The sequence below is a fragment of the Pelophylax lessonae genome (genome assembly GCF_965119305.1).
Source record: "Pelophylax lessonae genome assembly, chromosome: 4".
NCBI lineage: Eukaryota > Metazoa > Chordata > Amphibia > Anura > Ranidae > Pelophylax > Pelophylax lessonae.
In genome coordinates, this window is record NC_138771.1 from 262,233,625 (window position 1) to 262,246,127 (window position 12,503).

The following is a 12,503-nucleotide window of genomic DNA, read 5'->3' on the forward strand; positions in this document are numbered from 1 at the left end:
ACACGGATTTTTACCCGAACATACAGTAAAGTGTCCGTGTCCGTGTTCGGGTACAAAAAATCCAATTATTCGGTACGAACACGAATAATACAGTCCGTGTTCGCTCAACACTATTTAATGTGGATCTTCACGGCATCTGAAAGCACCACAAACCAAAAACACTATGTAATTAATTTTAATTATTCAAAGCCATGTCTCCATGCTTTATTTTGTTGAGAAATCACTTTGAACCCCCCCCCCCCCCAGCATTTCTGGCCTTGGCCATCTTGAGTTAGGGCAGATGATTCATGCAGCATCTACTTCCTGGAATCCATCTGCCCTTAGCTCAAGTATGCATGTAGAAGAGTGTGCTTAGCTGATAAAACCCCTCCTTCTATTCTATCCTTCTGAAGACTCCTGAGATGTATGACATCATTTGCATAGGCAAGAATTCAGGAAGTAACTGAATGAATGTAAAAAAAAAAAAGTTTAAAACAAGTAAATATAATATACTTTCCTATCAATTTACTAATGATAGCAGGTTGAGGATTAAAAATAAGCGATGTTGATTGGGAGAGAGAAGTTCCACTTTAAAGTGATTGTAAACCCCAGTCATGGAATCTGAGGAAAGCACATATATCTCTAGTGTTTAATTATCTCTCTCCAAAGCGCTAAGTGCCATTTCTCTCTGGTGCTCCGTTTCTCTGTTATCAGCAGGAGTCACTTCTGAGAAGTTTTCCGGACACATGAGATACATTTGTGTCGGGAGGGAGGGGGGAGAGCTCAGCAGGCAGCTTGTCTATTCAGAACACAGTTCTTCTGCAGTGTGGAGGGGGGGTGTGTGCCTTTCCTCCAATCAGTTCACATACACTCTTACTGCAGCCTCTCCACCCCCTTCTCTGTGCTGTTTACTTCACTGGATATATGTGAGTGTTTACAACTATTTTAAGTTGGGCAATAAAGAGTATCACTTCCTGCATCACAATAATTATAATATAGAACATTAAGAACATGCCTATTTGCATACAAATTGATATCCTGTTGGTTGGATTTACTAAGGACAAATAGACTGTGCACCTTGCAAGTGCAGTTTCTCCAGAGCTTAGTAAATAAAGTGAAGCTTCACCTTGCAAAGGATACCCAATCACAGCAAGGGAAAAAAAAAAAAAAAACAGCATTTTTGCTACCATATGATTGGATGATGGAGGTCAGCAGAGCTCCCCCTCATTTACTAAGCTCTGGAACAACTGCGCTTGCAAAGTTTGCCTAAATCAACCCCGGTATGTCTACAAGAGCACTCATCCACGTTATCTAAAAATGCCTGCATCACTGCTAAAGTGCATATGCGAGCTGTGTTATAGTCTATAAAGTGCAATTCAGCATAACCATATTTCCAAGACTTGCATGTCTTTCCTTAGATCATCCAATGAGGATAGCGATTGTGTCCATACAGGACGTTTCATAGGGAGTGAGCATCATATAGAGTGTTTTACAGAATTCTACTCGATCTGAACCTAAGTGTGTTTAGTTCATCATTAGTTGTAGTGTTTCATGGAGTTAAAGCAAAGCTCCAAGCAATACATTGTTTTATTTTTATTCAGGAAAGTGGGGTAGGGTTAGAGCCTCTGGCAGGTTATTACCATCGATGTTCTATTGGGCAGAATGTCACTCACTTTTTGGCTGGACTCCAGCAGCTTTACAAATCATTTAGTGACAGGTTCCATTTTATTTGAGGGAGGAGCATATGGTCTCCCATAATTGTCATAGTAGAATTTACAGTAATGGTCTGCATCTGTGTTTACAGCAGCCCTGGGTATTAAAAGTATGTCAGGAGACCGGACCCTTCCATATAACTGCACTGTTCTACTACTGAATGTATTGTTGCAGGCATTTTTGGAAAAAAGTCTTGGTACTATTACTACATCTTATGGAGATTTTCTTGTCTACAATTATATAAGTAATGCTTTAAAAGGGAACCTGAGTACAGAAAAGGTCATAGTTACAAAATTTACTATAGTAGGGTAGTGTAAAAGGCTATAATAATATGCAGGGACAACAATTCCTAGCAGAACAGTGGATTTTAGCTGTCTTTAGATGACAGAAGCTAGGACTTTACAGCCATTTCTCCTCTCCAAAGAGGGGCACAGAGACAGACATAGAGTGTGTAGTGCACTAGGTGCTGTGTTAAAGTTATACTCCAGCTAAAACATTTTTGATAGAATGGATAGGGTTGGAAGCTCTGTCGCTTTTTTATTTTTGTATAGGTCTCTGTTATGTTGACCATAGTTGCATAGCAGCAGTTTATTCAGTTCAAGGTGTGTGTTTCACTACCATTTTCCATTTCCCTGTAAGTTTGTGTTTGTCAAGAAACACATCTATACGTTTTTTTTTAATTTATCTACACTCCCCATTGACACCATCAATTGTGAATGGGAGTTCCATATCCTTACCGCTCCAACAGTAAAGAACCCTCTACATAATGTAAGATTGCATAGCCTCTTGTGTTCCACCTCTTCTCCAGGGAGAATATGTTTAAAGTGATTGTAAAGGTTTGTTTTTTTTTTTAAATACCAAACATGTCATACTTAACTGCTCTGTGCAAGGGTTTTGCACAGAGCAGCCCCGATCCTCCTTTTCTGGGGTGCCCCGGCGGCGCTCCTGGCTCCTCCTTTTCATCAGGTGCCGCTTTCCATGGAAGCACCCGTGCGGGTGCACTCACGGGTCCCGCTGCTGCGTCCATTGACACAGACAGCAGGACTCAGCCCCGCCCCGACTCCCGTGTCACTGGATTTGATTGACAGCACTGGGAGCCAATAGCTCCTGCTGCTATCAAATTATCCAATGAGGACCCCGAGACAGTGGCTGGAGCCACTGGGCTCATTCTCGTCACTGGAACAAACAAGTTCAGGTAGGAAGAAGGGAAGGGGGGGGTCTGGGGGGCAGCTGAAGCAAAAAAGGGTTTTCACCGTAATGCAAAGAATGCTTTAAGGTGAAAAACCCTGAGACTTTACAACTCCTTTAATTATTGTAATCATAATTGAGGCCATTCAGTCCCCTTATTAGCTTTGCTGCCTTTCTCTGCACTCTCTCCAGTTCTAGCACATGCTTCTTGTGGATTGGGACCAGAACTGGATGGCATACTGGATGTTGCCAAACCAAAGTTTTTAAAGTAGTAGAATAATAATTTTATCTCTTAAGTAATTTACATTTTTAATGCATGCTAATAGTCTGCTGACATGCTATTAATGGCATACTATTACAGAGTCTCTGACCTACTAAGACCTCCAGGTCCTTTTCCATCCTCCATTCCCCCGACAGGTTCCCCCCTAGCAAATAACTTATATTCATATTTTCAGCTCCCAAATAAAGTTTACATTTTTAAGTAATAAGCCTCATCTGCCATATAGGTGCCCTATATTCTCTTGTGAAGGTATTGCCCTATTTATTCCAACCTCTATATCGCTTATGAACAAATACAACAGAATTGGTCCCAGGTCTGAGCCGTGTGGTACTCCACTCACAATGCTAGACTATTCAGAATATATGCCGTTAATTACCGCTCTCTGGGCACCCTCTGGCAACCAGGTTTTCCTCTAGGTACGTATCATTTTATCCATGCCAAAAGATGTTAATTTGTAAATGATTTGTTTATGGGGTACTGTATCAAATGCCTTAGTGAAATTTAGATACACCATGTCCACCAACCTTCCTCTATCCTTTACATTCCTCTATCCTCCATTCTTTCAAATTACAGCTTATCTCCTCAAAAATTTTAATAGGTTTGGCTGGCAAGAACAGCCTTTCAAAAATCCATGTTAGTTACAATTATTGATACTATTTTCATCAGGAAATGTGTGGCTATGGTCCCTTATCTTCCCCACCAATAGTTTACGCACAGTTTATGTTAGACTAAATGGTCTGTAGTTTCCAGGTATATATCTCAGCCTTTTCTTGAATATTGGTACCACATGTGCCAATATTTATAATAAAAAAGAGAAAATATATTATTATATATTATATTTATTTATAATATTTGCTCTTTAGATCTACCGCTAATTATGTAATGTTAGAGTCTGCAAATTAGATACAAACTGAATGGATTGTTCATGTAAGTTCTTATATTACACTTACATTACAGATTGTACAGAGATTGTGCAAATAGATTGTTATGTGTATGATCACCCTTAGCAAGATTCTCAATCATTTCCTATACCACAGAAAAGTCAGTTAGGCCCCTTTCACACGGGTGGTTGGACTGTATCCGCCTGTCCGTTTTTTAGGTGGACCCGATCAGACCCTCCATTAGCCCTTATGGAGCGGCGGATGTAGACAGACATGTGTCCATTTACACCCGCCGACATCCAATCTGCGCTAAAACCCAAACTGATCTCCATCCATTTAGCTGATCAAATGGCAGTCAGGTGTAAATGGATAGGCAGTCCATTTATATCTGATTGACCATAGAGGAGAGCGGGCTGTGTCTCTGTCCACTCTGCAGAAGTGAAGCAGACATGGACCAGCTCAGTGGGGATTAGCGGACAGATTCCCCGCTAAGCAGGCGGACCTCTGGCGAAGGGGCCTTAGTGGGTAGAAATGCAATCTTTGACAGTTGTAACCAAAACAGAGGTTCCCCATTGGGGACCATAGGATTGAGTTCTCCTAGCTTCTTGTTCCAATGTTAGCTGTAACTGTGACATTGAAAGAAAGTGAATTACCCCACTGGGAAAACACACATCCAATAAAAACCTTACTCTGGTCAAGCCTCAGACACATGGCATTTTAACTCCAGCTGCAACAAGACTCCATCATTTCCCTTCGGCTGGATGTAAAGGTAGAGCCTGACAATGGCCGCACCTGTCCACCGGTGTTTAGGGGTAATCATCTCTTCCAAGCCACAAGTAATTGTAATTTGTGGATTACATGCAAACCTCCATGGACAGCTGTGGCCGATATCAGCCTGTCATGCATGTCATCTGAGCGTATTGTAACTATCTGCATCCATCTGCTGGATTCTTGCTGCAGTTGGTGTTAACAAGCCATGTGAATGAGGCCTAACCCTTACCCATTTGATCAAAACTGATTTAAAAACAAAATGTAAATAGGGTTCTTTATTAACGTTGTAAACAGATAACTGGTTCTCTTTAAAATTGACTGATGGTGTGGATGAACTTGACCTGACTTATACACACTAATGTAGCTGTCAGTTGATGAGAAATGTTTTGTAAGTGTCATTTCTGAATTTACAGTAACCAGAGGTAGTCAGTGGATGTGTGGTTAATTCTTGGTGGCTTTGAAGTGTGAAGTAAGATAGGAAGTTCAACAGTTTTCTTTTTCACCCAGGGAAAGAAGAACTGCGTCGAGCTCTTTATATCTCCACTAAACAAAAAGATAGGCGTCCCAGATGCTCTTCCATCCGCAGAGGTTCTTCGGTCACTCAACCTACATACCCTACACCAAAGATTGTCCCATTTTGGAATAACTGAGGTCTCCCCAGAGGTAAGCCTATTATTTATTAAAGCTAAAATACATTATTCCATTTATAATGAAGAGACAAAGTATATTCAAGTCTCCAAGATGCTTTCTTTATGCTGAATGGCAAAAATTACTTTTATGTGCCATGTTCTTGGAAGAATCAAAAAAATTGTGACGATGATGGTTCCCCACCATTTGCATGCACATGAAACTGCACCATGTTAGGCATTATGGGTTATTGCTAGACATTATGGTGGTGATTTACTAAAGGCAAATAGACTGTGCACTTTGCAAAAGTGCATTTGCACTCTGCATGTGCAGTTGCTCTGGAGCTTAGTAAATGAGCAGACATTCTGCTGACTTCATCCAATCATGTGCAAGCAAAAATGCTGTATTTGTTTTCCTTGCACATGATTGGTTGTTCTTTGCAAAGTGAAGCTTTTTGAGTGGACGGGATAGCAGTGTGAGGAGGCGGAGGAGGGAGAATACCGGAGTAGGAAGCAGTGATACTAACAAGTGTGAGGCGGAGGACGGGGGCGCGCCTTCTGAGGCGGCGGCGCGCTCTGTGAACCCTGTACAGAGGGCGGGGGCGCGCACGGACTTCTGCTCCAGTCTCGACAGCTCCGAGATCATTGCCCAGCCGAGCTTCTTCCCGCCGAGGTAGCCATAATGAGCTAACATCTAGTCATGTCGGAAAGTGTCGACCTTTGGAACTGTGTGACCTAAAGAGAAGACACCAACAAATGCAAAGTAGGCAGTTGGATCATCCCCATGAGTTTGCAGAGTGCTGTTTATATACCGTTCCGGCAAGAGGCCATTTTTGGCTATTGCATGCACGGTGAAGAACACTATTTCTTTTTGTGTGGTCACAAGAAATCGGTTATTTGAAACACCTCACAATTTGCACTTACTTTATATCCGTCCGGTAAGGAGGAATTTCACTAGGTGGAGGGATTTCAAAGTCACCATTTGAACCTATCACCATCAGTTATTTTGTATCACCAGAACATATAATTTGAAGAGTTTCATCACCTTGAATTTGGGACTTTATGATTTTGGTCACAATGATTTATGTACATTGATTTGTTCATATTTATTTGGATTTAGCTCACCACCTATATTTACACAAAGTGAAGCTTTGCCTCATTTACTAATCTCTGGAGCAACTGAACTAGCAGAGGGCAACTGCACTTTGCAAAGTGCACAGTCTATTTGTCTTTAGTAAATCAACCCCAATGGGTCTGATGTACCAGAACTAGAGAACAGAAAAGTGTACGTGTTGCCCAATAACCCGTTTGATTCTAGCTGTCATTTCTAGCACAGGTTTGGAAGTAAAATTGACACTTGATTGGCGGCTATAAGCATTTTGTTTTTCTTCTCTGATACAGATTTTGTAAGGTATGACGTGGTTACAGCATGTGCTCGTGGTAAACTACAGAATGCTCTCATTTTTAAAAACTTTCAGTACCAGAATAAATGCAATAAATACTATAAACATGTTGTGGAGGTAGTTCATCTCACCAGATCCTAAAATAACAGTATTGTACAGCTAATTTCACCCAGTTGTATGCATACCTCAAGATGTCAAGAAGAGAGGCCCTTGTACAAAAAATGTGTTTGCACCCTCTTGCTGGGATACCCCCTCTTATCAATGTGCTTACAAGATGGACAGTGTCTTTGTTGGGATTTTGGTGGGTAACAATTAGGGATGATCGAACTTTTGAAAAGTTTGGTTCGGCCAGAACATCCGAACTTCCCGAAAGTTCGGCCCGGATTTCAGAACCCCATTGAAATCAATGGGACCCGAACTTCGGTAATCAAAAAACACAATTTTTAAGCCCTAAAACCCAATTAATGCCCCTAAAAAGTGCCTAGGGTTCTGGGTCATGCCCCATTAACTATTAATCACACAAAAAAAAGTTCTTAAAAATTGTCATTTTTGATAAAAAAGCCAATTATTGAAAAAAAGAGAGATTTTTTGATTTTGACTTTGGATTTAGTATCTGGTGGGTCTAAAAAGTGTACATGTGAAGTTTCAGCTCTGTAGCATGTCCAGAACCAGGGGAAAAAAAAGATAATTTTTCAGTAGAACAGGGATGTGGGACCCTCCTTTAACACCTATATGATCTTTTTTTCTGGTTCTGGACATGCTACAGAGCTGAAACTTCACAGGTACACCTTTTAGACCCCCCAGACACAAAATCACACAAAATAAAGTTCTTAAAAATTGTCATTTTTGATAAAAAAAGCCAATTATTGAAAAATTAAAAAAAAAAAAAAAAAAAGAGATTTTTTGATTTTTCTTTGGATTTAGTATCTGGGGGGTCTAAAAGGTGTACATGTGAAGTTTCAGCTCTGTAGCATGTCCAGAACCAGAAAAAAAAAGATTGTTTGTATTAGAAAACTTTCAGCACAGGAGGTTGGCTTCGCTGCTGTAACACCTTGCCGGTTTCAAAGCAGGCATTTTTTTGGGTTCTTTGCAGTCAGGAAAAACATCTGAACTTGTGTATAGTGGTACTGTGCACAAGTTCAGATGTTTTGCCTGCCTCCAAAACCCCCCAAAAAATGCCAGCAAAAACACACCTGGGCATTTTTTTTTTTTGACGCTAGCGTTTTTTTGGCATTTTTTTGGGTTCTTTTGAGGCAGGCAAAACATCTGAACTTGTGTATAGTGGTATATATACACACATAATTATATGTATATAGACACCTAGCCATATATAGGTGTGATAGTAGCAGAAATATATTACTGTAAATGATTTCATTAGCGCAAGCATTTATTTCTGCTACTATCACACCTATATATGTCTAGGGGTATATATACAGACATATAAGTGTATATATACCCCCTATACACATGTTCAGATGTCATGTCTGACATCAAACATGTCCTCAAAAAAGCACTGGCAGTGGCAGCCCCTGCAGCATAAAAAATGCTTGGCTGGTGAGAAGCCATATTCCTGTGCCGAAGTAATTCATAGAAATGATCATTTCTCTATAGCGGTCACCCTGCTATGGAAGGATTTTGTCACCCTGCCATAGCAGTCACTGCCAGTTAACCCTACACTACACTACGGTCCCCTTACACTTAACACTTTCCCTACAGAAACTACATTTTTGAAGCTAACTTAAGTGTAAAGGAGCACTCTAACTACACTAGATATCCCTTTCCTCACACTAATAAATAGCTAAATGACACTTTTAAAGTAAAATTAACAGAACTGCTTCCACTCTCTTCCATGTCCAGTATAACAATGCTAGGAATATGGCGGGGGCGATCTTATATACTGGGGGGCGTATTCACTAATGATTGGTCTAGGGACCCCCTAGTCACTCCAATCACATTCCTAGCATTCTCCTGCCCCCTCAATTGGCTTTTGCTAATGGTTCTGGTCCAATCACGGGCTTTTAAAGCCCATTTCCTGAAGCATTGCATTTTGGTCGGTTCTGGTTGCCGAATTCCGAACTTTTTGGGCAAAAAGTTCTAAATTCGGCCAAACCTCGAACACCCAATGTTCGGGCCGAACCGATGGTCGACCCGAACCGTTCGATCATCCCTAGTAACAATCTATTTGTTAATGAACAGAATTTGCTAGGACCTGTTTTTTCATCAGATGGTCAAATAAGTTGTCCAACTGACACCCACAATTATCTTCTACTTTACGGTTCCTGTGCATTTTCAAAGACTTTACAGCTATTATGGACCCTGCTCCTCCAAAGGACAAGCAGGACAAAGGACATTGGTATGTACAGCAGCTGTAAAAAAGGGTTAGGAATTGCCTGTATAGTGTTCCCATGCCCCAAAAAAAAGCATCTTGTACCCCTAAAAACCCCATAAGTTCTAACATCATGCAGGGAAAGAGTAGGAGGAAGGGAAGATTTATGCTTGGGGTCTTTCTGTTGCCTAAGGTAGGTGATACATGATTCATTTTTTGTTTGGTTCAGCCAGTGGGTTGAACGAAAAAAATGAACTGGATCCCTCATCCACTTGCAGATCCATCCATCCCACTCAGCTATTGTATTCTGCCAGTGGGGAGCTCTACCCGCCAGCTGTATACAATAATTAGTGTATGCTGACTATAGCCGACAACACTGATCATTCAGGAATAACCTTTCATGCTAGTTGTACATAAGTCGATCGAAAGATCAACTTGTGTACAACCAGTTAGTCTATACATAGATCGAAATGCAAAAATTCACCATAAAGGGGTTGATTTACTATCATCATCCAATATTTTGCAAACAAAAATGCTGTTTTTTTTTTCCTCGCATGAGATTGGATACTCTTTGTGAAGTTAAGCCTAAAGTGGTTGTAAATCCTTACATATATCCAGCGAATGGCCTTGGGTGATGTTTATCTGCAGTCTTCTCAGCTTGTCTGAGCTATCAGAAAAAAGGGGCCAGAGAGCTGAAGTTACACTAGGCAGAGCTAAGTGAGGAGAGCTCTGAGAGCTGATTGGAGGGAAGGGACTACCCCCCCCCCCCCTCACGTTCACATGGCACTCAAGAACAGAGCTGAGGCTGTAAACTTGTCAGAAGTGAATTATGATGTTAGTAGAGGAAGAAGTAAGTAGCAGACAGAAATAACACTTAGTTCTCCTAATTAAGACAAGTATACACTATAGAGGATAAGCCTAGGTCATATTTCATGTCTGAGCTTTGCAATCACATTAACTTCATTTAATAAGCTCTGGAGCAACTGCACTTGCAAAGGGCACAGTCTATTTGCCTTTAATAAATTAAACCCCCAATTTAATTGTGAACCAGCCCAAAAGTACCAAATGTAGTGGTTGTTGTGGGTAGAATACATGTTTATTCCCTATTCAGCTAGCACAGCAAAATTATTTTTGTTGGACTATATACCAGAGGAGTAACTAGAACCTTCAGGGCCCCGGTGCAAGAAACCATGAAGGGCCCCCTGGACCCCTGGCGCCCTTTACTCTAGTTGCGGGGCCCTTTATTACGGTGAGGGAAGGAAGAATTCTGAAGGGGGGGGGAGGAAGCACAGAAGGGGGGGGGACCAGGGGAGCACACAGGGGCCCAGAGACACCAGAGACAGCAGAACACAAGTATACTGGATAGGAGAAGTGTACAAAGGGCAGCGTACAGAGGAACCAATCTCCTCCATTTTCCTCCTGCAGCTACAGAAGGAAAAAGGAGGACAGTGATTTCTCTACATGCTGCCCCCGCCGCCCCTCCTATTCAGGTGTACAGGGGAGCCACATGGGCCCCCTTGAGCATGGGGCCCGGTTGCGATTGCAACCCCTGCAACCCCTGTAGTTACGCCCCTGCTATATACAGATGTATTTGTCATCCATTGCTGCTGTGCGAACTACCTGCTACTGGTGCTACCTCTACCTGGATAAATTCAGATCTCTATTCTTAATTTCCCCTAAAATGTAAACTGCCTACACTAACAACAAAAAATTCACAGCACATTTATTAGTAAAACATGCCTTTTTGTTATATGTGCATCGTTTTAGAAGAAATGAAATAGTAGAGCTAAAAAGGAAGATGCTCACTGCATTTACCTCTGTATAAAACCCCATGAAACCTGAATTTCCTTAAAGTCATAATTCAATATGGATCACAGGCAAGATTTGTAAATATTCACCAGCAAATTGCATTTTTTAATTGTCGCTCATGACTGCACCCAATTGTGTTGCAAAGTGCAGTTTTTCATGACTAATCTGTACAGATTACACATAGCATTGCTCAACCTAAATTTTGTAAGAAAGGAAACCTGTGCTGGGACATAATGTATGCAGGGGCTATTTCTGACCTCCTTCTAAAAATCCAGACTGTCCTTGGTCTTGGCTGAGTCACTGACCTGTAAGCATGCATGTTCATGATTCAGAAGTTATTCTAAAGAAACTACTGGATCATCATGGCAGAAAGGCAGCTGGCATATTCAGAAGGAGGTTAGCAATGGCAGCCTTTATATTCTCTCAATTTCCACGACAGTCTATGTAAAACCTAAATCAATTTTCCTATATGTGTGAATTTGCTGCAGTGTTTCTTACCTCCTCAGTAGTACTACTTTCTGACAATGTTAAGCCACTGCCTAACAATAAGCAACAGCTTTGCCAGTCTACTATACAAGCCTCTCTGGTTGCCTATTTGGCTTGCCTATAAGGCCTATTAGATGGTCAATCCAATGGCCAACTAAAGAAGCCTACATGACAGAGTGACAGAATTGCAAATAATTGCAATACGGTAACTTAGGGTTGTCACTTCTGCAACAGAAATTTGTCCTGTTACTAGCAGGATCCCCAGGGAAGAAACTTTAAACATGTCCACAAAATATGCATAAAACTGGAATTACACAGGCTCAGGAAAGATCCTGACTTTACAGTTGGGATCCACCCAGATTTCTGGACCGGCAGCTGGCTCAGCCTCTCAGCATTCTGCTGAAAGGCTGAGCCAGCCACTTCTGCCCCCACCAAAGCCCGGATCTCCAGTGAGCGCTGGAGGGGAGAGCAGAGAGCCAGTGATTGACAGTCTTTGCTCTCTGCTCAGAGCAGAGGGGGCGAACTGAGCAAACAGCGAGTCACAACCATAATATTACTGACTCGCATACTTGTCATTTTTACGTAAACATATCAATGCACATAGTCGGTGAACTTCTCCTTTTTGAAGCATTATCTTTAAAATCAACTGTCAGAGCTGTGCACAGTTCAATGTGGGAAGTGTGATAGGTAAAACCCGACACTGATCACTTTGTATTACTCACAGTTTTACACATCATTAACCAAGAAATGCTACAAGGATGATACTGATAAATTAGGCCCCTTTCACACTTGTTCGACTTGTCCTGCGACTTGGGACTGCAAGGTCGCATGAAAAGTGGTTCCCCATGATTTCCAATGAGTCCCATTTATATCTGTGTGACTTCAAAGTAGCCCCTGCACTACTTTGGTCCAACTTTGATGCAACTTGAGGTCCATAGACCTCAAGATTACACAGGCATTGCTTCAGTTCGGGTCGAAGTCGCATCAAAGTTGCATCAAAGCCGCATGACAAGGTTGCGTCAAAGTCGCGCGACTTTCAGG

The 12,503-nt window shown here is 41.6% G+C and overlaps 1 protein-coding gene across 1 annotated transcript in view; it reads left to right on the forward strand.

Moving 5' to 3' along the window:
• PTPRR (protein tyrosine phosphatase receptor type R) overlaps positions 1-12,503 on the forward strand; it is a 269,586-nt gene that overhangs the window by 91,339 nt on the left and 165,744 nt on the right. The window contains exon 4 of the mRNA XM_082256719.1: positions 5,320-5,475. Coding sequence (XP_082112845.1) covers positions 5,320-5,475 — 156 coding nt within the window. The remainder of the gene's footprint in view (positions 1-5,319; positions 5,476-12,503) is intronic.